The sequence below is a fragment of the Diaporthe amygdali genome, assembly GCF_026229845.1.
Source record: "Diaporthe amygdali strain CAA958 chromosome Unknown NODE_52_length_282706_cov_64_790073, whole genome shotgun sequence".
In the NCBI taxonomy this organism is placed as follows: domain Eukaryota; kingdom Fungi; phylum Ascomycota; class Sordariomycetes; order Diaporthales; family Diaporthaceae; genus Diaporthe; species Diaporthe amygdali.
Genome location: NW_026517072.1, coordinates 194326 through 219556, shown reverse-complemented (window position 1 = coordinate 219556; position 25231 = coordinate 194326). Strand labels below are relative to the sequence as shown.

Below are 25231 nucleotides of genomic sequence, written 5' to 3'. Positions count from 1 at the left end.
CGGTGATTGATGACCTTCACCGTCGGTTTCGGTGTCCGGTACTGTTGACGCCATTCGGACCAAAACCGGCGACAGGGGTCGGACCTCACTAAGCGGCGGGTCCCGGATTCATGACCCTGACATCGTCGGCGTTAACGGGCTTGGCAGAGCGATGGAGATCCCCGATTCACGCCAATCTATCGGTGACGTTATTGCCACTTGAAAAGAATAATACAAGTTTTATAGATAGGTCAAGAGAGAATACATTTGCTTCTCACGGCCTTGACCCCATTGCACATATGATGAGCACATAGATTCTCTGTGACAGTAACCGCTGAACTCGAGACGAATGGCTGTTATGTCTTTTGAGTATAGATGGCAAGCCGATGAATCTAGTCCGCTTTCAATCGGAGTGACTGCCTGGACGGTGAGCGGAGGTTGCAATACACATACACCCCACAGGGACCTGGAGTGATCGCATACAACTAGCTCAGCATATAGTACTCCTTCCAGTGGATAACCTCTTGTGAGAAGTGTGCTGGTGCATTATTTCCGATTCGCCTCTGTCTCATAGCATAATCTATTTTCTGCCTCGTATTGAGTACCTGGCTAACTTCTAAGAGATCTGCAAGTTGTAATGGCTCCTTCAGATGCCAATCAGGATCACCGCCTCAGTGGCAAACCGTTCTATTCCGTAAAAGCTTGCCAGCAGCTAGGAACGAGAATGCAGTAATAGCCCTTTCCAGACCGATTACAAGAAAATGACCAGCCAACAGCAATGTAATTACTACGGTACCTACTTTTGTGCCCAGCCCTACAACCGCCACGGCTTTACTCGTGGCCCGTAGCGTCTAATTCACGCAATAAGTTCTTGCTAAAGATCTTGATGCAGCACATTGACAGTAATTAATGTAGGAGGTCAAGAAAAAAGGCCACCCACGATTGAGTCGCCAAACGACAAGTATACCCTATTTTCAAGCTTATAATCATGCTAGCATTACATACGGGTATGAAACGGTTGTAGCTCAAATTTTCTGGATTGAAGCGATGGATATTGGCGCTAACGACGACTATAATTAAGTCCATGATGTCGTCTATGCATGACAAGGATGGAGATGCCTGGACAAAATGCCCCTGTTTCGAAACAGCTCTTGGCAACAATCTACATCCGACTAGTCATTCCCAAATCTTTCTTCCAATTCATTTGGACCGAACAAACAATCTGGATTTTGACAGGTGGTGACAGCTTGAGCCGCAGGAGAAGTTGGCAGAGCTTTACAGTTGAAACTCTGCCAAGAAAAACTTCCGCTCGCTATACACTTTGCTGTTAAGCCAAGGCATGATGGGCTTAATTACTATATTTGAATGATACATGTGTATACCGTTCAAAAAGGAGGATCAAGATTCCACGATTGATTCATAAATGAAGCCGCCCCGAGCTCTCGGAACCTTTGGAACACTGGACTGACGCTGACATCAAACTTGCTTGCAGTCACTCTTTGTCGTCTTCTCCTGCGTTCGCCACATTCATTCGCCGACTAAAATGCCACAATTACTTCGGTCCTGGACGGCTCTCACCGTCGGGTTAGCTGCACGAGTCACAAATGCATACACTCAAGTTAATATCGCAACGCCATTCATGCAAAAGAATATCGACCCAATCGTCTTCCCTGGCCAATACGACAAGTCACACATGCACTCGTTCTTTGGCTCTGACGCCGTAACGATCAATACTTCGACTAGCGCAGCCCTTCAAGAGGGCTGTACCAACGCGGAGAATCCAAATGACCTCTCAGTCTACTGTAGGCAAGCCTGCAGCCAAAGCCACTAGCATGCCGGATCACTTGCTCACAATTTCTTTCAGGGGTGCCTACCCTTCTGTATACCAAGGATGACGGTTCAACCTGGGAGCCGGTTCCACTCAGCCGATTTAGCGCGGTAAGTGGACTTAAAGAACGTGCTGTCCTGACTTGACGAGGTTCCTCTACAAGAGCTGGCCCGCCCGTCATACGAGAAGGTCCGTATCATTCGTTAATATCTGTTGCTGTAGTACTACAACCTAGGAGAAACCCCTGCGGAAGTCCCAATCCCTCAAGACCTCAAAATGCTTGCAGGCTCAGCCAGCGCGACAACACAAGACGCCTCACCGACTGACGCTAAAGTCGAGTGGTTCTGTGAAGGAGATAGCGGCATCTCAGCTGATGCGAATGGCTTCCCAAGTTCAACATGCAGCACGCATCTCCAAACTCTGCTCTACTTCCCGCAATGCGTTAACGTGGACACTCTCGAGACAGCCTACAAAAGCAGCTCCTATGGCACCGATAATTACTGTCCAGAGGGATCGAGTTCCATGCCACAACTTCGCTTCAGCATTCGCTATGACTTGCGTGATGCCCTGGGCAGCGGATGGAGTGGGACGGCGCCGTTGCAGTTGGCTTGTGGCAATGCGTGGTGCAGTCACGGTGACTTCATCATGGGCTGGACGGAGGAGGCAGCACAAAACATGGTTGCAGCTACCAGTGACAAGCAAAAGTATGCGTCAGTCAACGGTGCTTTGGGAAACGATGGCGAGCAGCCCAATTGCAAGGCCACAGACGCAGACCCGGACCATGGCACGAGCGATTATGCTGAAAGCGTGGCAGCTATGGGCAAGCGCTCCGTGGACGCAGCGGGATGGCATTCCAGGTCTAGATTCCGGTCTGCGAAGAGGGCCTGATACTGAGTATCGGAATGAAATGACTCGCAATATCCCTATCAGATCGTTGACCCTGTGGGGAGCCTTCGCCTTCGTCGATTAACCAAATTTCACGACTTTGTTCGCTGTAATATCTGAGTCCCCGCCGATCTTATGGGATTACAAGCGGCTCGAGCTTGTTCCTTACTATCGCTTAGTGCCTTAGTCGGCAAACTTATCGTTTGCAGGACATCAGAGCATGCCCTTGTTGGATGGTCCAATTGCGAGACACATTTTCAAATGCTCTAGGGCATAGCCTACGTCTGGTATAAAACTTTGCACTCAGCCCTTTGATTTTCAATTCAGGTATGACGAGCCTGTTGTATGTTGCGAATCCTGCGTTTCACCCAGAGATTGAGAAAAAGAAAAAGGGGAAATTAGTATCAGCTCGTAGTAGGGCCACATTGTTTCCGAAATAATGTTATGGGCGCAATTCTCCATCACACCGCAATTCGCAGCTCCTCATTACGTGTACTGAGGAGGTGATTTGAGCTTTGATGTGTTTAAGGTTGCAGATGGTGTGCAAGGCTAAGGTTTCACAGGATGTCGATCAGCACCATGCTGCCCAGGCTGCGCACGAAAGTGACGCGTGTAATCGTGTTTATTACGATCGCTCTGGGTGAGTGCTTCGAGCGCTTCGTCCGAGCGCGGCCGAGCTGCATAGCCTGCCCAGGATACCCTTACTGGGCCGGTAGGAAGTCTAAAAAGATCATCGTATATGAGATGAACACCCCACGGGGTCAACGGTTATTACTACTGTCTTAGCCAATAGACGTGAAGTTGATTTCTGCATGTTTGTTAATCATTCTTTGTAGCATTGGCTCTCTTTTTGGTTCGGTAGAGACCACTGTGGAGATGCGCCTAGTAAATAAATGGGTCCCGGTACTCCAAGCTTGAAGTCCGTGGTACAAGCCCCTTGGAATGCTCGACAGTATCAGACCGCACTCTGTGACAAAGCCACGTACTAGGAAACAAAAGTTCTGGTCGTTGGAATTGGTTGATACGGATCCACAGGGCAATTCACGCTACGAGCCTGATGCTCGTGCTGCGCCTGAAGTATTTCTTACTAATAAAATGAGGAAACTCGCGGCGGCATGTATGCTGCGTTCCATCGAGCTGAATCGTATTAGACTGTGGATCTACTTGTGGTAGGTGCGTGCAGAATCGCCATGAAGGTCTGGGAAGCTGCAACACTGGGCGACTCAATCCTGCAGCGAACGGACACATCTGCTGACGTCTCCCACGTCGTCGATTGTATCGTCCAGGTGCCCACCCTCTCGCGTCTCTCCACAAACGAAACGATATGTCGAAACATATGGAGAAGAAAGAGGTCCGCTCAGAGCTGACGCGCTCACTCCTGAAGTCGTGGTATAGTTTTCTATTTAAGCACTCCGGCGGTGAAGATTGGTTTTGCTCTGTTCCTCCTGTCTCAGAAGCGTTTGTTCAACATACTGTCTTTGATACTGATACAACTTTGAGTTAATGTACATCAACCGTCTTCGTTCTACCGCCTTGTATATTTCAAGACCCCTGTGTTGTTCCTTGGAGATTTATCACTGAAAACGCTTTTCATGCAATATGTATGCTCACCTGGCCGTCTCGCTCATTCTGCCACTCTTGGTTTCCCATGCAGCTGGGCAGAATCAATGCCCTTCCGTCTGGGGCACCGTTGCAGCCGACCTGAAGACTATATTTGCTGGCGATGATGGCTGCACTGACGACGCTCGTGCAGCTATTCGTCTGCCCTTTCACGATTGCTTCCCGGGAGCCTGTGATGGCTCCATCATACTCAGCGATGAGTGCACTTCGCGCGGCGAGAACGCACAGCTCATCGATATTTGTAGCACGATTGGTGCTAAGGCTACCCAATATAATGTCAGCACGGCCGACATGATACAGGTAGCAGGTGGTAAGGCTCGCATGAATAACATCAGAATGGTGCGAATAGCTGGCTAACAACTTCTTGCTTGGTTGCAGCTGTTGCAATTGCCGCCTGTCCTCCCGGCCCTACCCTCCAGATCAAAGTTGGTCGAACCGATGTCGCAACAGCCAATCCAACTGGACAAATTCCATCTCCAAGCAGCAATGCGACAGTGCTCATTGCTCAATTCGCGGCTAAAGGGTTCGACAGTGGCGAGCTGGTCGCGCTCGTTGGGTCCCACAGCGCCGGGAAAAACCTCACTGGAACTCAATTCGACACAACACCTGGCAGCTTGGATAGTACGACCTTTTACAGTGAGGTCCTCGACGACACACAACCCGCAACATTGTTTAGTGATCAGTCTTTGGCCACGGACGACGCGACGAGTGCGGACTGGCGTGAATACGCAGACAGCCAAAGTACTTGGAACACTGACTTTGCGGCAGCGTAAGTGTGGTCCAATGCAGACGTCATACTTAAGAATGGATTCAGCTGACGCCGATCGTAACCAGCATGGAAAAAATGGCTGTTTTAGGAGTCGATGAGTCTACACTTGTGGACTGCACCGACACAATTTTTGCGGCGATCTGATATGTTTCTCAATGGAAACTAAATAATACAAGAGCGGTTCGGGTCTCAAGAAGAAGTCAACACTATAGTCTGGCACTCAGAAATTTCAGGGATGCTTCAACCTTTCAACAAACTCATGATCAGAGGAGGTTAGAGTCAGAAATCCGCAGTATGATCCTGATATCTGCTTCATCATGTCGAATGCACACAAATGGGATTCTCGGATGAAGTCGTCTCCGGAAAAGCTACAATCCTAGACAAGCTTGCATCCCTGATATAATTACCAGTCCTGCAGAGCTTCATGGTCTCACAAGATACTTCCGGCCCAGTTTAAAATTATCAAAAAATAGTTATCATACTAGTGAAGCGTCTGGGTTCCCAGCGTATCATTTTGCAAACTTTGAATAAAAGTAAATGGCACGCCTCTGTGACCCCTAGATGTATTATCTGTAGCGACTGAATATCGGCGGTCAATGACTCCATGAACTAGCTCGTTCACTGTCGGATAGTATCTATCTCCTGCCCAATTTCTTCGTTTCGGCACTTTGGAATTTCTTCGTGCTTCCTCCTCGAAAACTGGGAATAAGCCAGTGTCGCCAAACTCACATGCCAGACATGCCTGGGAGGTCGGTAAGCCCTAGAAGTGCCGTCACGTTAGCACCGCCTCTCGACGTGACTGGTTGAATCACATCAGAATGAGTCAGAAAGCCTGAAACTTACATCCATCAATGTCCTCGTTGACTTGCTTTTTAGCGCTGCAGGCATTCATCTGTGCCACGCTCTGCGACTTGAGAGGGTTGCCGTTCTCACACCCCTGGAACATGCAATTCGAGTCCATAGCACGCTGGAGCGCATCACCTTTCCATCCAAATACATAGTCGGCATGGGTACCGTAGCCGTTCAAGCCACCGTCCTTGCCCATGTAGCTCATCACAAATGGGTTGGGGGTCCCACTAGGCCACATTGAAGCGAACTTCGCCGTGTCCCAAAGGGTCTCGTAAGCCACTTGGGGCATACGCACGGGGTGTGACGCCGGACAAGCTCCGGCCGGTTGGAAGGCACCGGTTTGCGTATCATACATATGGTCCTGGTGATTCGGGGTATCTAGGTTCTTTCCATCCCAGCATCTTGTTACACAGGGGAAAGTCAGCATCGAGCTTCATCAGTCGCGACACTTTTTAAATCAAGACGCGAAGTCAGTGAATAATTAGGGCCACATACGATGGGAAATGGTGTACGGTCATAATACCACCGGGGCACGGCGACGTCGGGAAGTTGTCGAGTTCAGGGAATCTTGTTGATTTGTTTTGGAGGCAGACAAATTTGAGACCCTTCTGTGAGTTCCCGGCCCCTGACCCGGTGGTCGTTGGGTCACCCACGGTCATTCGGAAGCCCTAGAGATCTCTTTGATTAGTGATTTGTAAGTGAATGCGGATGGATAATATGCGTACTGGCTTGAACGCCGTGATCTTTTGGTTACCGTTTGAGTAGAAGTCCTGTTGTGTGTAGTATACAGTCATTCCTAACAAGATGTCAGCTAACGAGGATTTTTTGGAAAACCGTCTAATTAACCACATACCTCCGTTGATACCAGCAGGAAGAGCATCATTCTCCACTGTTACATTTTGAATCAGCAATCGGATACCGAGTAAAAAGCTAAATACCAAAACGTGGTACGTTAGGCTAAGATATTTCTATTTTCGTCTCAAAAGCTGCGGCCAGATAGATGGCTTCATGACAAATAGCGACAGACTGAGCGCACGGCGGATATCTGTCCGCGGAAAGATTCAGATTATATCTGAGAGCTGCTTACTGATCGGCACCCGTTTGTAAGACCCGTTGGTCGGGTGCTTGAAAAACATGACGGCGGTCCAGTAATTCGAAAAGTCCTCGGAGAAAGTGCAAGTTGTACAGGTGCCTTGGTTGCCAATGTCGCCTGACATGGTGGCGTTGAATGCATTACCTCCCACGATCTGGTGCAGATGGGCCGAAGGGGTCTTGCCTGGTTGCACGAGAGGATCTAGTCGTTGAATGCTCACAGTGCCGCATCCAAACCGAAGGGCCGCCTGCGACGGCGAAGACGCGCAGATGGCAAGGGCGAAAGAAAACCACTTCATCTTGTTCGGTGATGGTGGCAGCGCTCGGGATGTTTGGTCTTGCAAAATCACCAGGGGTTTTTTGAAGATAGCGTTGTGTTTTATACATGAGCCAAGGTCATCTGGCTAGGGATCAGCCACCTATTTGTATCAAGCCGCGGCTCACACGGGGCTGATTTTGTCGATGCTCGGTTCTCCCGTTTGGTTCACGTACCGTTCACAGCCACCCTGATCATCCGTTCTTGTATTGATTGTACATTCAGTCAAGCAGAACGTGACCAATTTCTAAGATTCTGAACAATTGGGAAAATCCTTTTCCGTGCCTAGAGATGTTCCCAGCGAACGCGCTGTCCCCCTCCAAATTGTCGTGCATCCAATGACCCAACTGCCGACAGATTGTCGACCTGCCTATTTACCCGGATTTTCTGGGCGTGTTTCTTTTCTTGATTAATTCCTCCCTTGGCAAACCATTTAAATGAACGGAAAGTTCTAGTAGGTAGCGAGACTTGACGCAAGCCAGTGCTCATGAAGCGAAACCCCAGTTTCCCTTGCACGCAAAGGGGCGCAAGCAGAAGATGATTATCTCCGGGCTTTTCAGTCCAACCTGAGACGCTCTATGTTGATCACCATCTCATTGGACTGAATAAAACGACTCATATCGTCGTTTTTAGCACCATCTAGATTGTGACCGCTCGTCTATCCTCGCAAAACCTGCCAGGTTTCACCGTGGTTGATGGCACAGCATTGATATGTCAGCTGGAGAACGACTCGGAGGGTTCAAGGCAAACAGGATCGATCTGCGTCTGTGGTGAGTATGCTTTCTTTCTTGAAATATGGAAAGACATCCTTGATAGGATTATTTCAGATATGGAGAGTAAGCCATTTGTTGTATATGAATACTTTCACTAGACGACCTACAAGTTCGGGACACCATGGATCTGATGACATCAGGATTCTCATATTGCCTGAAGGTTCCAGGTTGAAAACTCTCGAGTGAAACATCGTCAGTTTAATACCAATACACTCGATATACAGGCGAAGCGTGCGGCGTTTGAGCCCTTCTCACCGTGTCCGGCCTGTACGTTGGGCAGCATTTCGGGGAATATTGATGGAGGTACTGCGCTAACATTGAGAGGGATGAAAAGAACCACCATCTCGAAGAGCAGAGATATCAATGAGAAAAATTGCGAAGCTCGAATTTACCATAAACCGCATGGTCAGAAGCCGACAGATCCTCCGAGCTAGACAACTCCTAAATGAGTCACCTTTCCACCTCAACAGTACCAACCCTATTTGTTATCATCGGTGCTTCATATAATCTTCAACAAGGTACCTGGCATTACCAACACCGTAATTCATCTATACTATAATCTCTGCCCCAGTGGCGTTCCGACTTCTTTGACACGATGCGTTGCACCTGTCAGGGAACGAGATAGCCCATGCTGGCTTATAATACCCAATCATCTATTGACAAGAAGAAGCGGTTTTAGGCTATGAGAGACAATCTGCTCGTGACCATGAATTCACCTTCCCAAAATCTCCTCATGGACCTTTTTCAATCATGTGCACCATAACTGTTGGGTTTCATAATTAGGATTTGCTGGGCGTCCGCCATGGCATTGGGATAAATTGGTACCGTTACTAGAGAAATGCGTCAAACAACATCCAGCGCACGCGATCACTAATTCCAAACCTTCCGGTCTTAAGCACCATTTTCAAGGTCGAGTCCCCATCACAGATTCAGAGGTGCTGCCTGAACATCTCTCCTTCGATGTTGGTTGCGATTCTGTGACAGTGCCATCTTCGATCCTTGTTTGTGGTCGTGTTAGAGGACATGGATTGCGAGCTCGCCATCGACGTCCCTGAAGATAAGCCAGGTCGTCCGGATTGATTCGTCGTCAGCACATCAGGGTGGGTGGTGAAGAAGTATTGGTGAAGTCAGGGACGAGCTATCTACTGACCTCCCAAATTCGGTCAATTTGTACATTATGTCGGCAAAAGTCCTAACATCTTGGTTGGGCCCAGCTCGGCATGGAGCATGGGCATCTGGGTCGGAGGAATACATGCAGGCGTTGGCGGTCATCTCGATTGAACGCGTCGGCTGCTCGGGCGATGATTAATACATTCTAGTAGCGAGGTACACTATGCGGCACTAACAGAAACATGAATAAATTCTATCGGTCGTTGCTGATTACAATATGCATTTGCTGAAGGAGTGATACAAGCCGTAATTATGATAGAGCTAGATTCGTGCAGCCCGGCGACGAAAATGGGTGAATAGCTGACCCGGGTGCGTTTATCTTGAGTCAATCTCATAAACATTGTGGGCCCTGCAGCTCCACACTAAGACTCTTCCCGAACGATGCTGTTTTCCGCAACTCCATAATGATTCAGCCAATACAATCGTCATGCAGGGTCACGTTGCGATTCAGAGTGATTGTTACAGTTGAATATGACCTTTGAATGCAGTCGACTTGAACCAACTTTCTTCATTCCTGCGTCCATCTTGCAGAAAAGTGCGAGCTTGTCAAATGCTTTGATCCTCTTCGTGATGATTTTGAATCATTTCCCCATGCTTTTGCTCATCTTGGGTCTTGGCTTAACCATTCGTCAAGTCTGTAATGCGATTTTCGTCCGCCCATTCCTGTCCTCGCGAAAGTCCAAGGCTCTAGGCTGTGGTGCCATTCCACTCGAAAGGACGAAATGGCCTCTTGGACTCGACATGGTCCGAGCAGGGCTAAAGGCTGATCGAGAGCAGCGCACGCCGGATTTTGTCACCAGGCGGTTCCTCGATATTGGTCGCTGGACTTTCCGCATTAGCATTCTCGGAACGTCAAACATAATCACAGCCGAGCCAAAGAATGTCCAGGCCGTACTTGCCAGTCAGTTCAATGATTTCGAAATGGGGCGAGCCCGGAAGACAAACCTGAAAGCCGTATTGGGACGGAGCATATTTGCTGTGGACGGCCAAGCATGGCACTCGGCCCGAGATGTTGTGCGTCCAATCTTCGCCAGGGAGAATATTGCCAACCTGAAAATGCTGGAGAGTCATGTGCAGACTTTATTCGCCTGCATTGAAAAATCATCTATCGATCAATCCGGCTGGACAGAGCCAGTTGGTCTGGCAAGGCTATTCCCATCCCTTACTATCGACAGTGCGACCGAGCTATTCCTTGGGCAGAGCACCCACTCGCTTCCTGCTAGACTAAAAGGCGAGCCACTGCAGCACGACTTTCATTGGGCCTTTGAGCGTGTTCAGGCAACACTAAGCGTCCGTATGCGACTTCGCAGTCTTTACTGGGTATACGGCCATAAAAGACTTCAGGAGTCAATGAGAGTTCTGAACGCCTTTGTGGACAACAGCCTAAGGTCAGCCGACATTGCCAAACGGGAAATAAAGTACGATTTTCTCAACAGCCTTCGTGAACGATGCACAGACCAGAATGAAGTACGTGAGCAAGTTCTCGGTCTCCTGGCAGCGGGCAGGGACACTACGGCAAGTCTTATGGGCTGGGTCTTCTACTGCCTAGTGAGGAATCCTCGAGTTTTCGAAAAGCTTCGCAATGTAATTCTAGAGGAATTTGGACCAGATACCGCAGATACAGACATTGTAACTAGACAGGTCACTTTCCACAAGCTGAAAGGGTGTCGATACCTCCAGCACGTCATGAGCGAGACCCTCCGCCTACACAGTATCGTCGCCTTCAACAGCCGGATGGCTGTTAGAGATACGACGATTCCCACGGGTGGCGGCCCCGACGGCACGCTGCCGGTTTTCGTTCCGGCTGGGACGGAGGTCAACTTCTCAACTCATGTGATGCATAGGCGGAAGGATCTTTGGGGCGAGGATGCAGATGTTTTCCGACCTGAAAGGTGGGAAACGAGTAGACCAGGCTGGAGCTACGGTAAGTTTGATAACCCGCCTCTACTTTCATACTGTCATATGTCGCTGGTCTAATCTTATTTCGAATTTCTACTTATTGAGGTTTCCGAGTCGTGCCTACCACCCCCCCCCCCCCAAAAAAAAGCCCTTGTTCAAGAACAGAGCGCTGACCTAGATTTCAATAAGTTCCGTTCAATGGAGGGCCAAGAATCTGTATTGGGCAGCAGTTTGCCCTGACTGAGGCGGGCTATGTTATCGTACGGATGTTGCAAAGGTACGACGGTATTGAAGGGTTAGACATCCGTCTAGATCAGGAGTACACGCACTTCACCATTGTGGCAGCACCTGGTACCCCAACGCGGGGCGATGAGGCGGTCAAATGTCGATTAAGACTCACCATCAGGTAACTTGTCGAAATCGGTGTCCAGGGTAGCAAAGCAGTCCTGTCACCTTCACGTCAGTAGGTCAAAAATTCAAAATAGCTCAAAAATGGTGATGGAGGTTGATTTTTAGTTGATAATCGCATCCTGCAGGCTGACCCTAGTTAACAATCCTGTATGGTGTGGTTGGTCGCAGGTTGAACGACAAGGAGACAGTCTTCCACTACTAGTATAGTGATGTAGTGGCGACAAATATGTCCTGGGTTTCCTATGCGCTCTAGGATCAGCATTTTCTCCCGAAGCGCATTCACAACACGCCCACAAATTCGTCTCCGTAACTCATGTTGGCGCACGTTGTTCCCTCTTAGATTGAGACTCTTTGACCCCTGTTCTCATCAGACCGGCATGTTCTTCTTCCACTGTCAAGGGTCCGCTGGCGACAAGTAGTGGACACAAGATCAACAATGAACCCCTATCTCGGCACTACATTCAGGACCCACTAATCTGTTCCTGGGCAAATCAGACCTCTCTAGGTTATCTTATTCTAGGTTGAGGACACCATGATTTTGCCTGGATTACAAAGGGGTAGCCGTTGTGAGAATTTCAATGCCGTACTCTACGTTCTTTGATCCCGGATAATTACTGACTCGCCTATTTTCTTTGCAATACTGACTCTCTACCGCGAGTCAATGGTTGATGGAATAGGGAATCCGTGGGGAATGCTTTTCAGCCACTCTGAATAAAGATAAGCAGCACGTGTCTCGACTGTTTTCTAGGTGAGGCCGGGTTGGACATAGAAGGCAAATGTACGCGTCACGTCTCGCGAATGCTCTCGCGTTAGTCAAAATATCCCACCAAGCAATAAATGAATTAGACCGAATTGGAAGAGTGTTTCGAAGATAACATGAATCGGCGTTGCTGAAACGTCTACACAAGTGGCTGGTACCACCTGAACACGTTGTCCGGGTCGTATTCGTGCTTAAGCGCTCTCAACTTTTGCAACCTCCACGGCTCATATCCGTACAGAGCCTCCGGTGGGTCTTCCATGGTTGACGTTGTGTTACCATAGTTAACATATTGATGAAGTCGGCCGTACCCAGAGACTGCAATAAACTCTCTCTTCCATTTGTCAAGGTGTGCCTCGAATGCATCACGATCCTCAATGCTGAAGGGAGTCGCGGTCATCATCCTAGAACGAATTAGGTCTCGTTCCAATGTGAAAGACAAGAGACTTACAGAAAGTGATTGGTATCAAATCTCCATGGGAATGCCGTGGACTCTGCGTCTAGCTCACGAGAGCGATGATGCGGCAAACTTTCGAACATAGCCCCGAATACCCCCTTGCCGGCCCAGGTCTCATTCATTTCCTTAAGGCTGGTAAAGAACGCTTTGGTGGTATTTAGATCAAATTTTGCGACACTCGCCGCACTCATCATTTTGTAGGGTGCTCTGGACCAGACTTCGGGTTTGCTCAAAATTTTGTTAAGCCCATTGTATGTAGTCCAAGGTAGCTCCGACCAAGTTGTCTTGGTCTTAATCCCGGTGACCACAGGCTCCAGAGTCTTGAATTGCTGTATCCAATAGTCGGCCTCTGACTCTTTGCCAGACCATACAAGATTGACAAGAATGAGGTGCTATATGAAGTCAGCCATGACACTCAGTCTATCAGGGTTGCGGGGACCCTTGCCTTCAGTCCCGACTTGCTTTGCCTACTCGATAAAACGAAGATCGCCAACTCGGGAGGCATAGAATCATGTACCCTGTTCAAAGTTTCGAACACGCTGTCACATTGTTCGAGGCTATACTCAAAGTCCCAAGTAAAGTGCCTGCCCCCGTATGCCTGAGGATAGGCCTGGAACGTTGCCTCAACCGCAATGCCAAAGTTGTGGCCAGCACCACGAATCGCCCAAAAGAGGTCTGCGTGGGAGTCACGGGACACCACTGTCACCGATCCGTCCGCGAGGACCAACTTACACGAGATCATATTATCGTGCAAGAAACCATACTTCCCCTGTAGACGACCTAGGCCGGCCCCGAAAGATACTCCGATCACTCCCGTCGTTGGACAGGACCCGACATCTCAAAGGCATACAGGTTAGCTGAAAGTCTCGCACAAGTTCTAGTATTCTTCTGTAGCGAACACACTTATCTCCAGTCCTTTGCTCTCGAGGAACCGGACAAATTCGTCAGTAATAACCCCGCCACCGATGGTCACATAGCCCGTCTCCTCGTTCAAGGAAATCTGGTTCAGCGATCTCATGTCGATTAGAAGACCATTTTGGAGGTGTCGCATGGTAGTTGTCACACAATGATGGCCAGCCCTGGGCGAAAAGGGAATACCCTTCTCCCGCGCGAACTTGACTATGCACACCACGTCGTGCGCACAGCCTGGCCGAACTGCCAAAGCATAGGTCTGTGTTTGTGGTTAGCGACTGAGGTAGTGCCAGATGAAAACAACTTACCGGCCGCTCATATTCAGTGAAACGCAAATCCGAGTTCGCGAAGCCATTCGACAATGGCAAATAGATTTCAGCGCGATCCGACAAGCAAGCCTCTAGCTCAGACCGTAGTCTCGTAGGAGACTCTGCCATGAGAGACATGCTTGAAATCGATGTCTGGTAAGCTCAGGACTCTCCAGTGTTAGCAATAGTGGCACTTGGTACGAGCGCTACTATCCTAAAGTGAATGCATCTGCCTTGCTGAAGTGGTATGAAATCTGATGCTGTTGGATAATTATCCTATTAATCGGCAATCTCTAAAACGTGGTGTCTGACCCTTGCCCGATCATGGAGTACAGCATTTTGTCTTCCAAGGGCCCAGCCCCACTCTCAGAGGCGTCCGCGAGTAAGTCCTTCGGGCCCATACAATACGGGGCGCCTTCAAGTTGTCAAGGGTACTAGAATATTTTGCCGCTAAATGTTGCGGTCCGCTTGGAGGTCCTCGTGCAAGAACTATTGGCAGACAGTCAGCCAAAAGGTCAAATTACCGATTTGGGTCTGGGACCCGGGAGCATGTAACATCCCCAGGTTTGAGTGACCCAGAACGGTGGTGCGCTCCCCACACAGTCTGCGCGGTGATGGGTCCAAGAAACAACTTCACACGTGAACAGCTTCGCTGAGCCTTCCAGTCGCCTGCAGGGTCTCAATCACTTCCGGGCATTCACGGTGAAATTTCTGGAATCCCTGTGCTGAGATTGCTCGTGGAAAGTGGGAGTGATCCCAGACCTATCACCGATATTAAATCGGTCTAGCTGCTGGAGTGTCCGAGCAATGTGGGCCAGTATCACGATTGAGTAGCCATGGATCGTTATCTTACAAACGCACCAACACTTGTCCTGTGAGTTCATCTAATATCTGCCGGGCCCCAGGTGCCCTCGAGATATAGACTATAAATGTCCCCCAAGCTTGCAGTGAGCAAGAGTGCTTACCGAAGCTCATTCCCGCGCAACTCCATAACACAATAATCAGGTTTTGCTTTTTGACGTTATTATACTCTAAGATGGCAAGTGCAGTACAATCAGCGCACAATCCCGTTGCCATCATCGGCATAGGCATTAGAGCCCCTGGAGATGGCTCTGATCCAGAGAAATTCTGGGATATGCTAGTCGAAGGCCGTTCGGCACGCTCAGAGGTTCCCAAGGACCGTTACAGTATTGATGGCTTTTATCATCCTAGCCCCGAGCGGCTGGGAAGCATTCAACCAAGGTGAGTTTAATCAATCTTGAACGCTCAAATAAATGGATGGCGGCTGAAGATCACAGACATGCACATTTTCTGAAACAGGATTTCAAGGCGTTTGACGCCCCATTTTTCTCCATCACGCCCAAGGAGGCGAAAGCAATGGATCCCACACACAGAATGCTTCTCGAGGCCACGTATGAGGGCTTCGAGAACGCCGGCCTGCCACTTGAGAAAGTGGCTGGTACACTCACATCCTGTTATATCGGCACCTTCACAGGAGACTTTCCCAATCTTCAGGCCCGAGATAATGAAGGTCCTTCAATATACCATGCTACGGGTCTGTCCTCGTCTCTGGCCTCGAACAGACTGTCATGGTTCTATGACCTCAAGGGTCCTTCGATGACTATTGATACAGCGTGTTCGTCGAGTTTGACTGCGTTCCATCTGGGTTGCCAGAGTATCAGAACTGGCGAGGCGGAAATGAGTGTTGTTGCAGGGTGATTTCTCTATCCAGCCTTGAATTGTCGAATAAGGTCCGCTGACGTCGTGTTCGTTAATAGCGCCAACCTCATGTTCGGCCCTGACATGTCCATCCTTCTTGGTGCGGCCAAGATCTTATCGCCGGAGGGAAAGTCAAAAATGTGGGATGCCAGCGCAAATGGCTTCTCTCGTGGCGAAGGATTCGGTGTGCTCATCATCAAATCCCTTGACGCCGCTTTGCGTGACGGGGACACAATCCGCAGCATCGTCCTTGCCAGTGCCTCTAATGAGGACGGTCGGACTCCAGGCATTTCTCTTCCAAGCAGCGAAGCTCAGCAGGCACTCATCCAGGCGGCCTACAAACAAGCCGGCGTCAGCCCTTCGGAGACAGGATACGTCGAGGCCCACGGTACAGGTACACAGGCCGGCGACCCTTTGGAGGCGAAAGCCATTTTGGCCACGATTGGTCAGGATAGAACAAGTCCGCTGTTGGTTGGCTCGGTCAAGACTGCTATCGGGCATCTGGAGGGCGCGGCCGGCGTGGCTGGCGTCATCAAGGCAGCATTAGTCGTTGAGAGGGGAATCATCCCACCGAACCTGTGGTTTGAGAAGCTAAACCCTCAGATCAAGCTACCGTTCAATGTCAGGATACCGACGTCGGCTACCACATGGCCCAGTGACGGCCCTAGGCGGGCAAGTGTTAACTCCTTCGGTTTCGGCGGCGCCAACGCTCACGTCATACTCGAAGACGCAGCTTCGTATCTGATGAGAATGCACAGAGTGGGTCGCCATTCGACCCAGAAGCTGTCGACAGGATCAGTCACCAGGATTTGCATGACCAATGGGTCCAACAAGAGTCATATCAACAGCCAAAGCAATGGGCATACCCATAGCGCTGCCGAACCTAGACCTCGCGTCTTTGTCATCTCATCCAATGACAAGGATGGTGTATCCCGGAATGTTGAGCGGCTCCATTCTTACCTCTCAACCAAGGCATGCTCTCAGTCTGATAGCAAAAACCTCGCTCACACCCTTTCCACAAAGCGTTCAGTTCTTCCATGGAAATCCTATGTCACGGCTTCGTCGTTCTCGGAGCTGCAGTCAAGCCTTACAACGTCCTTGTCTTCTCCCGTTCGTTCGTCCAGCACATCAAATCCTCGATTGGCATTTGTTTTCACCGGCCAAGGGGCGCAGTGGTTTGCTATGGGAAAAGGTTTGCAGGTATTCTCCGCCTATCAACAAAGCATGGATGCCAGTGAGCAGATGCTCAGGGCCTTCGGCTGCCCCTGGAGCCTGGATGAAGAGCTGAGGAGGCCGGAGCAGGAATGCAACCTGCGAGGGACTGATTACTCTCAGCCAGCCTGCACTGCAATCCAGATCGCTTTGGTTGACTTGCTGAGGTTTTGGGGCATCAAGCCAGTCGCTGTCGTCGGCCATTCGTCTGGTGAAGTCGCCGCTGCATACGCCGCTGGTCTCATCGGCCACGAGACGGCCATGAAAGTCGCTTGGTTGCGAGGTCTAGTCTCTGGAACAGTCTCTCGGACCGGCCCCAAGGGTTGCATGCTTGCTGTGAGCGCGAGTGGTGACTCTGTAAGTGGCAGGCTAGCCGGTCTGCGCAGTGGCAAGGCTATCGTGGGTTGTTACAATAGCCCGAAGGCATGCACGATTTCCGGAGATGCATCAGCTGTCGACGAGCTGCAAGAGATATTGAAGAAGGATCAGATCGCTTGCACTCGTCTGTCTATGGATGTCGCTTACCACTCCTTCCACATGGAGACTGTCAGAGACCAGTACGAGGCTGCCTTGGCAGACATTCCACACGACTCGGTCGGAGAGGTCATCCCTATGTTCTCGTCGGTCACCTGTTCGATCGTCACATCTAAGCAGATTTCTCCAAGTTATTGGGTTCAAAATCTTCTTCGACCAGTTGATTTCACTGGCGCCTTGACCGCACTCTTGAACCACGTCAGGGACAAGGCCGAGAATTTGCACGACCGCCGAGCCTTCGCCGATATATTCCTCGAACTTGGCCCACATTCTGCTCTACGCAGTTACATGCTCGATATTTTCCGTAGTACGGAAGGGAGATACACTGACCTTTCTTACGAGACGATGTTGCGTCGAAACTTCGACGGCACCAAAACTGCACTGGACGCCATGGGCAACCTCTGGGCCAAGGGCTTCCATCTCGACCTGGACTTGATCAACGATACCCCAGTTGCGAACAGTCAAATGCTCGTTGACCTTCCACCGTATGCATGGAATCACAGCTTGAAATTCTGGGATGAGTCTCACCTTTCCAGAGCATATCGCCTGCGATCGAGGCCTCGTTTAGATCTTCTTGGGTACCCCGTCGCGGGGGTGCCGGATCCGACGTGGCGGAACTTTCTACGTTGCAGCGAAAATCCCTGGATTCGTGAACACAAGGTTCAGGGCAATATGCTATATCCTGGCGCTGGCATGCTTGTCATGGCAATCGAGGCTGCCAAGCAGCTTGCCGAAGAGCAATATGGCGACACTGAGGACATCCATAGTTATGAGCTTCGGGATGTCAGTATCGTCACTGCACTTCGTGTGCCGGACACTGAAAAAGGCATTGAAGTCATGGTCCAACTCCATCCTCGCCGCACGGGAACCAAAGCTGCTCCATCAGCCACGCTGAACGAATTTACTGTGTCGTCGTGGTCGGAGGACAGCACAGAGTGGATCATTCACTCCCGAGGTCTCATTAGTGTGACCTTGGTATCGTCAATTTCGCCTACTATGCAACAGCAACTTGACTTAGACAATGACGCCATCAGAAAGTCCTTCGAGGCAGCAAGATCCGAGTGTCAAAAGCCAGCACGAAACTTCTTGTACGACAACGTCGAGACGATTGGTATGGTGTATGGACCAACTTTCCGCAACGTTCAGGATTTATGGGCCGGCCAGGATGCAAGTTACGGCACAATTGCCATACCGGACACGAGGGCTGTAATGCCTGAGAAGTTCGAGTACCCAGTGAGCACAACTTGTCCCCCTCCCCCTCTTCTGTTCTCAACTTTCTGATGTGCCATAATTTTGGCATGCACCCCTCTATTCTTGCCATCAGGTGTGGATTGAGCTACTGGCAGACCTCAGCATACACGTTGACTCTTTCCGCGCACCTTATCTTTCCATATGTTTCAATGTTCGATGGCTGATTTAGAATGTGACAGTGCGTTGTACATCCGGCCACACTGGATTCTGTCCTGCACTTGCTCTTCCCATCCATCAGCGGCTCAGAGCAATCGCTTGCAGAAGCAGTTGTACCTGTTACCTTCGACCGCGTGCTTGTTTCCGCCAGGACGCCATCACTTCCGGGAACTATTCTTCATGGAACGTCAACCGCAAAGAAGTTGGGCTATACCACATGGACGTCATCCATCGCTATCTCGGATGACACCCATTCTTGCCCACTAATAGTAATGGAAGGCGTTGGGCTCGCTTCAGTGGGTGGCAATACCGACGGTAGCAATGAGGAAGTGCTCGAGACACGTGCATCATGTTTCGATCAGATCTGGCGCGAGGACGTGGAGATGCTTCCACCAAACCATGTCAAGCAGCTTGTGTATAAGCGCACCATTCCTAACGCTGATGATGAGTCTGTCCTGGATCTCCTCGAGTACGTCTGCCTGGTGCACATATACCGCTGCTTGGACTGGTTCAACACGCCCGAGGGTGCCGCCGCGAAGCCAACAGAAGGATTCTGGAAATCCTATGTTGAGTGGATGGAAGTATGCAAGAAGTGCTTCCCATCTCTCGACAACGATCCCACTGTGGTTGAAGCTAAATTGAAGGCTGCAAAAGACCGTATCGCTCTTAGTGAGTCCGGCAATATCACAGTGCAGATGGTCGACCGCATCGGAGAAAATCTATCCAGGATCTTTACCCGACAGATCGAGCCGCTGCAAGTCATGACAGAGGGCGACCTCCTGTATACATTTTACCGCGGCGCCTTCGGAACTTCTTTCAACACCAACGTCGCCGAGTTTGTTGGCCTGATTGCTGACAAGAAACCCGGGCTTGAAATCTTGGAGATTGGCGCTGGCACTGGTGGGACGACATATCACGTCCTTGAGCGCCTCCGCAATCCAGACGGTACATCTAAAGCAAAGCGCTACTCCTTCACAGACATTTCCCCCGGGTTTCTAGCAAAAGCTCAGGAACGATTCTCGGCAGACCAAGGGATAATGGAGTTCGGTACCTGCAACATCGAGAACGACCCGATTTCTCAGGCCTTCCAACCAGAGTCTTTTGACCTCATCGTGTGTGCAAACGTCCTTCACGCCACCAGAAGAATACAGGAGACGCTTGAACACTGTCGAGTTCTGCTCAAGCCTGGCGGTAGACTTGTATTGTCTGAAGTCACTATCAAGCGTATATTTTCTGGCTTTATCATGGGGCCTCTTCCTGGCTGGTGGCTCGGGGAGGATGACGGTAGGGTCGGTGGTCCGCTTATGGATGTTGACGAGTGGAACACCGCTCTCAAGAAAGCCGAATTCAGCGGCGTTGATCTGGATGTACGTGGCGATCGTGAGACCTCCAACGAGCCCGTCTCCTTGATTGTATCTACCAAGCCTGCCACATCGAGGCCCCAGCCGGCTTCCAGGTATGCCATCATACACGGTGGTACCGAGAAGTCAAAGGCTCTTGCGGATGCTCTCAGAAACAATTTCGAGAAGGCCGAACTCGATGTTTCAGTGGCAGTCTGGTCGTCTTTCACTGAGGAGGATGTCTGCGACAAATATGTCTTATCCCTTGCGGAATGGGAGGTACCCCTTTTGACGGACCTGACGGACGAGAATTGGGAGAGGATCCGCCGCTCGATCCACGCAGCTGATGGGACGCTCTGGATCACGGGTGGAGCCGCAATGGACTGCTCTCACCCATTACAATCCCTCATGGTGGGCCTGTCGCGTGCCATACGAAATGAGGACGCCGGCACAACCCTCGCTACCTTGGATATTGAGCCGCCAGAGTCGCTCATCGATGGTGTGAGGCTGAACACAGCCGCTGAGACTGTTTGTCGTGTTGCTCAAGAGCACTCTCGCAAAGACCCGGACCGTCAAGATCATGAGTTCGTAGCTCGGAATAAAACGATATACGTGCCTCGCGTGGAGCGGGCGCAAAATGTTGATGCTTCGCTTCGTTCATACGAGGCGAAGGGCGAGCCTGAACTTGTTCCACTCACCAGTTGTGGCCGTCCCCTCAAGCTGACCATCAAGACCCCTGGTCTTTTGGATACTTTCCGCTGGGTTGAGGATGAGCTGTATCACACTGATCTGCAAGAAGACTGGATTGAGATTCAGGTCAAGGCAATAGGTCTGAATTTCAAAGACGTCTTAGTTGCGCTGGGCAGTCTTCCAGAGAACAAACTCGGAGTTGATGTCTCCGGAGTGGTCAGTCGGGTTGGGAAAGCCGTGAGTGGCCTGAAGCCTGGCGACCGAGTGATGACTGCGACGTGTGACGCGTTCGCGACATATGTTCGCTTCCCAGCCGCGGGTGCTATTCGTATGCCTGACATCATGTCCTTTGAGGAAGCAGCTTCAATGCCCCTGATCTTTCTCACTGCCTACTACGCACTTGTGACAGCGGGCGGCCTTGTCAAGGGGGAAACTATCCTGATCCACGCTGCGGCGGGTGGTGTCGGCCAAGCAGCCGTCATCCTTGCTAAGCACATCGGTGCCGAAGTCTTCGCCACAGTTGGATCAGCCGAGAAGAAGACGCTCATTATGGAGCAGTATGGGATTGGGGAAGACCACATCTTCAGTAGCCGTGATACCTCTTTTTCGAAGGCGATCATGCGAGCGACAGGCGGTAAGGGGGTCGATGTTGTCCTGAACTCGCTGGCCGGCGAGGCTCTTCGACTCAGCTGGCATTGTCTAGCCAAGTTCGGTCGCTTCCTAGAGATCGGAAAAGCAGATCTATTTGCCAACACCGGTCTGGACATGAAACCTTTCCTCGATAACAAGAGCTATATCGGTGTTAACCTCCTCGACTTCGAGAACAACCCTACACCACGTGCTGTCAGGCTGTGGGAGGATGTTTCAAATCTCATTCAGGACGGCACACTAAGGCCTGTGACGCCAATCATGCATTTCACTACATCTGAGGTCGAAAAAGCCTTCCGCTTCATGCAAGCAGGCAAGCACATGGGCAAGGTCGTCGTGCGGGTTGATGATAGGGACCTGGTGCCAGCTGTGCCTCTTACGCCAAAGGTCAATGTTCAGTCTGACTCTACGTATGTTGTGGCAGGCCTCGGCGGTATCTGCAGGGAGATTGCAAGATGGCTGGCGGATAAGGGAGCGAAATCGTTGGTCTTTCTGTCTCGAACTGCAGCGAGCGGCGAAGGCAACAAAGCTTTCGCTGAGGATTTGAGGAGGCAGTATGGCGTGGAAGTCCGAGCCTTCGACTGTGATGTAGGAAATCGCGGCGAGTTAGCTATCGTTCTGGACAATTGCCGCGATCTTCCTCCGATCAAAGGCTGCGTCACGGGAGCCATGGTTTTACACGACACTCTCTTCGACAAGATGACGGCGAACCACGTCCGCAAGACTGTTGGTCCCAAGGTTCATGGGACGTGCAACCTACACGACCTCCTTCCCCGCGATCTGGATTTCTTTGTAATGCTGAGCTCCCTCGCTGGTGTGATGGGTCACCGCGGTCAGGGAAACTACGGCTGTGGAAATATTTTCCAAGATTACTTCGCAAGTTACAGAAGGAGCCAGGGTCTTCGCGCCATGACCATTGACATTGGCTACCTGCTATCGGTCGGGTTCGTGGCCGAACACGATGAGTACGTGGACCATGTCAAGGCAATGGGGCTCAAGGTGATGCATAACAGCGACCTCCATGGCCTCCTCTCCATAGCCATGGAGCATTCCAATACGCCATTACATCACCCGGCACAGATCATGTGTGGTTTACCTCACAATTCGTACTCTGAGGGGTGGTATTGGATTACAGATGACCGTTTTGCAGGTCTTCGTAATCAGCACAGCTCGATTTCGAATTCGGGCTCTGGTAGCAGTGTCTCCCTTCGTGACGAGCTAAGTCTCTGCTCCAGAAAAGATCTCGCCACTGCCACCGACTTGATTATGAAGTCAATGGTGGAGAGACTTTCGAGGCTGATGATGATGCCTGAGAGCGACATTGATGCTGGTAAGCCGCTCAGTGCTTATGGGGTGGACAGTCTGGTCGCCGTGGAAATTAGAAATTGGATTGCAAAGGAGACAGGCGTTGATATCAGTGTCTTTGATATAATGGCCAACGTGGCCATGAGAGCTTTGGCTGGGGATTTGGCGTGCAAGTGCAAGCTGTTGATATCAAGCAGTAGTGGCTGATCTCGAATATAAGGCACTGGTGTTAATGACATATTTTTTACATTGAAATTTAATTATATGCTGTCAATAATTAGTTGAGAAGTAATCTTGACTGCCTTCAATCTACTTGTATTATCAGAGTAGCGGCTCTTAGAGCCACTCTCAAGAGCAACTTGGCCAGACCGAATCACTTGTGATAGAGGATAAACTTAAATCTCGCCCAGCAACGGCTGACATAGGTACTCTACAAATTCATAAAAGCGCGAGACGGTGATTTCATGCGCACTCGGAGAGTTGTCGGGTGTTTGTTCCTACAGCACTGTTGTTTCCACTGGAAACTAGACGAGTGACCGTATCTGAACGTATTCCAGGAGTCCAATGTCTCGCACGATCACTTCGTCAACTTTATCTGGATGACATTAGCGCCCTATTTATGGCTATGGCAGTCAACCGGTGATACTCGACTATCGGCTATCAACGGTTTTGTTTGTACTTGCACAAGCATCATTTTTTGGTGTCTGTAAGTGTACCAGTCTTCCACGCAGCGTTAGGGCGAATTGAATTATTTTGACTGGAAATGAATTATCATTGTATAATATCTCAGAATTAGCTGAGGCGGGTTATTGAAAGCATAGTTAGGCAGTGGTGCTCAACTTTGAATAAATCACGCCTTTATTGTACTCATTGGTGCTAAAGGAGGGCATGGTGGAAGCCGGCGATGCTGGAACAAATCAAGAGGTCTTTCCAGGGGACTTTCCGGGCGCATCCGGGCACTACAAAGTTTCACTTCTCATCAGTTGCATCTTCTTCTGTCTGTGCGAAAGAGTCTATTGACCATCGGTATCCCAGCACCATCACTACATTCCAGGACCTCTCAATTACTAGAAGGAGGCTATCTGTGCGAAGATTTCCCTTGCGTTGCCTGTCGAGGGCTTTCAATCTAGTTAAAGGGTTCGCCTATCTGCTCTTCGAATCTACAGCTCGGACTATAGTATGTTTGATCCCATAGCTGTTCATCGCGTCGAGAGAAGTGATAAGTAGGTAGTTGTCCCCAACGATCTCACAGAGTGATAAGTCTCGAAACACAGGGTTTCAGAGCTTCATGGCCTCCGAAAGTTCATCCCATACTGCTGCATGAAGTCTAAATGGGACCCATCGAGCTTTTGACTTCCACGGTGTCGCACCATACGCCATTTGGCTTTTGTGGCCCCTTTGGTGGGATCATATGAAGCGTCATCTCGGGTACAAATGTATGTGCGCAACTGAAAGGATGCGAAATGTCAGATGAAGTACGTTTTCGATAACCTCGGAGCTGCGGCTGAGATCCCAGAACAAGGTAAGGTCGGAACTTTATTCGGATGCCACCCGAGTCGAAGTCGGCTTCGAACTGCCTCAAGTTGATTACAGTTACATCGGCATCTCGGGTCCTTATTTCTCCAAATCCTATCGTGATCAGGCAGTTCCCTCGAGACCTGCAGCTCGGCAATCCCCTCATTCGTTGGTTCATGCTAGACTTTTCTCCTCCGTAGCACAATATTCAGACGACGCCGCATGCATGGTTCAGGTTTCCGAGCTTGTTGAGCAACGAGCATTATGGCCCCCAAACTTCAGGAACCATTTCATCTGTGCGGCAGGGCAGTAACATGCAGCCTGAAAGCCTAAGGAGTTTTGTTCAGTGATCGCTACTACCATTGTCCCTTTCTGTTGGGCTGAACAGGATTATTCACGTTACACTCCGATAAGTAGTTTAATGCAGGTACGGGACGGAAAACCTTACTCGACTCTTGAAGGAACCACTGGCAAGAGTTTCAACTGCTGGCTCATCCGGCGGTGGTTTAAATGGGAAGCCATCCAGCTTTCTCCTCCTCATGTATGAACGTTGACGATCTAATGCAGCGCGACTCTGTCGGGCACTTCCACATTCACAAGTGAAAAGTCATCCGCATCATCAGTCTCTCTGAATGGCTGACGATAGGGGCTATGTGATCATTATTTTGGTCGCTATCTTACTGCCCTTGACCACCGGGCTGGTGCTTTTGAGGCTCTACACAAGATCATCCCTTGTCAAATCGCTTGGGCCCGATGATTGGAGCATTCTGCTCGCTCTGGTGCGAACACCCAGCTAGAGTCTTTCACGTTACTATTCAGGACTAACATCCACTCGC

The 25231-nt window shown here is 50.2% G+C and overlaps 6 protein-coding genes across 6 annotated transcripts; 4 read left to right on the top strand and 2 right to left on the bottom strand.

The window, feature by feature from the left end:
• Positions 1–1618: 1618 nt before the first annotated feature.
• Positions 1619–2695, top strand: J7T55_011087 (uncharacterized protein; the record flags this gene model as incomplete). The annotated part of the gene is made up of 3 exons (XM_053135205.1): positions 1619–1781; positions 1844–1917; positions 2030–2695. 3 exons carry the CDS (start codon positions 1619–1621, stop codon positions 2693–2695), a joined length of 903 nt encoding a protein of 300 aa, XP_052987155.1.
• A 1596-nt stretch (positions 2696–4291) lies between these two features.
• On the top strand, positions 4292–5225 carry J7T55_011086 (uncharacterized protein; the record flags this gene model as incomplete). The annotated part of the gene is made up of 3 exons (XM_053135202.1): positions 4292–4622; positions 4691–5081; positions 5147–5225. 3 exons carry the CDS (start codon positions 4292–4294, stop codon positions 5223–5225), a joined length of 801 nt encoding a protein of 266 aa, XP_052987154.1.
• Positions 5226–5806: 581 nt separating this feature from the next.
• Positions 5807–7321, bottom strand: J7T55_011085 (uncharacterized protein; the record flags this gene model as incomplete). The annotated part of the gene is made up of 6 exons (XM_053135201.1): positions 5807–5841; positions 5925–6331; positions 6426–6598; positions 6656–6726; positions 6784–6819; positions 7018–7321. The coding sequence occupies 6 exons, from the start codon at positions 7319–7321 to the stop codon at positions 5807–5809; spliced, it is 1026 nt and encodes a 341-aa protein (XP_052987153.1).
• Positions 7322–9752: 2431 nt separating this feature from the next.
• On the top strand, positions 9753–11590 carry J7T55_011084 (uncharacterized protein; the record flags this gene model as incomplete). The annotated part of the gene is made up of 2 exons (XM_053135200.1): positions 9753–11205; positions 11370–11590. 2 exons carry the CDS (start codon positions 9753–9755, stop codon positions 11588–11590), a joined length of 1674 nt encoding a protein of 557 aa, XP_052987152.1.
• A 900-nt stretch (positions 11591–12490) lies between these two features.
• J7T55_011083 (uncharacterized protein) lies at positions 12491–14163 on the bottom strand (the record flags this gene model as incomplete). The annotated part of the gene is made up of 6 exons (XM_053135199.1): positions 12491–12752; positions 12800–13197; positions 13323–13480; positions 13538–13642; positions 13709–13976; positions 14026–14163. 6 exons carry the CDS (start codon positions 14161–14163, stop codon positions 12491–12493), a joined length of 1329 nt encoding a protein of 442 aa, XP_052987151.1.
• An 898-nt stretch (positions 14164–15061) lies between these two features.
• Positions 15062–23087, top strand: J7T55_011082 (uncharacterized protein; the record flags this gene model as incomplete). Its single annotated transcript, XM_053135198.1, has 4 exons — positions 15062–15267; positions 15324–15665; positions 15804–18723; positions 18921–23087. 4 exons carry the CDS (start codon positions 15062–15064, stop codon positions 23085–23087), a joined length of 7635 nt encoding a protein of 2544 aa, XP_052987150.1.
• Positions 23088–25231: the final 2144 nt, after the last annotated feature.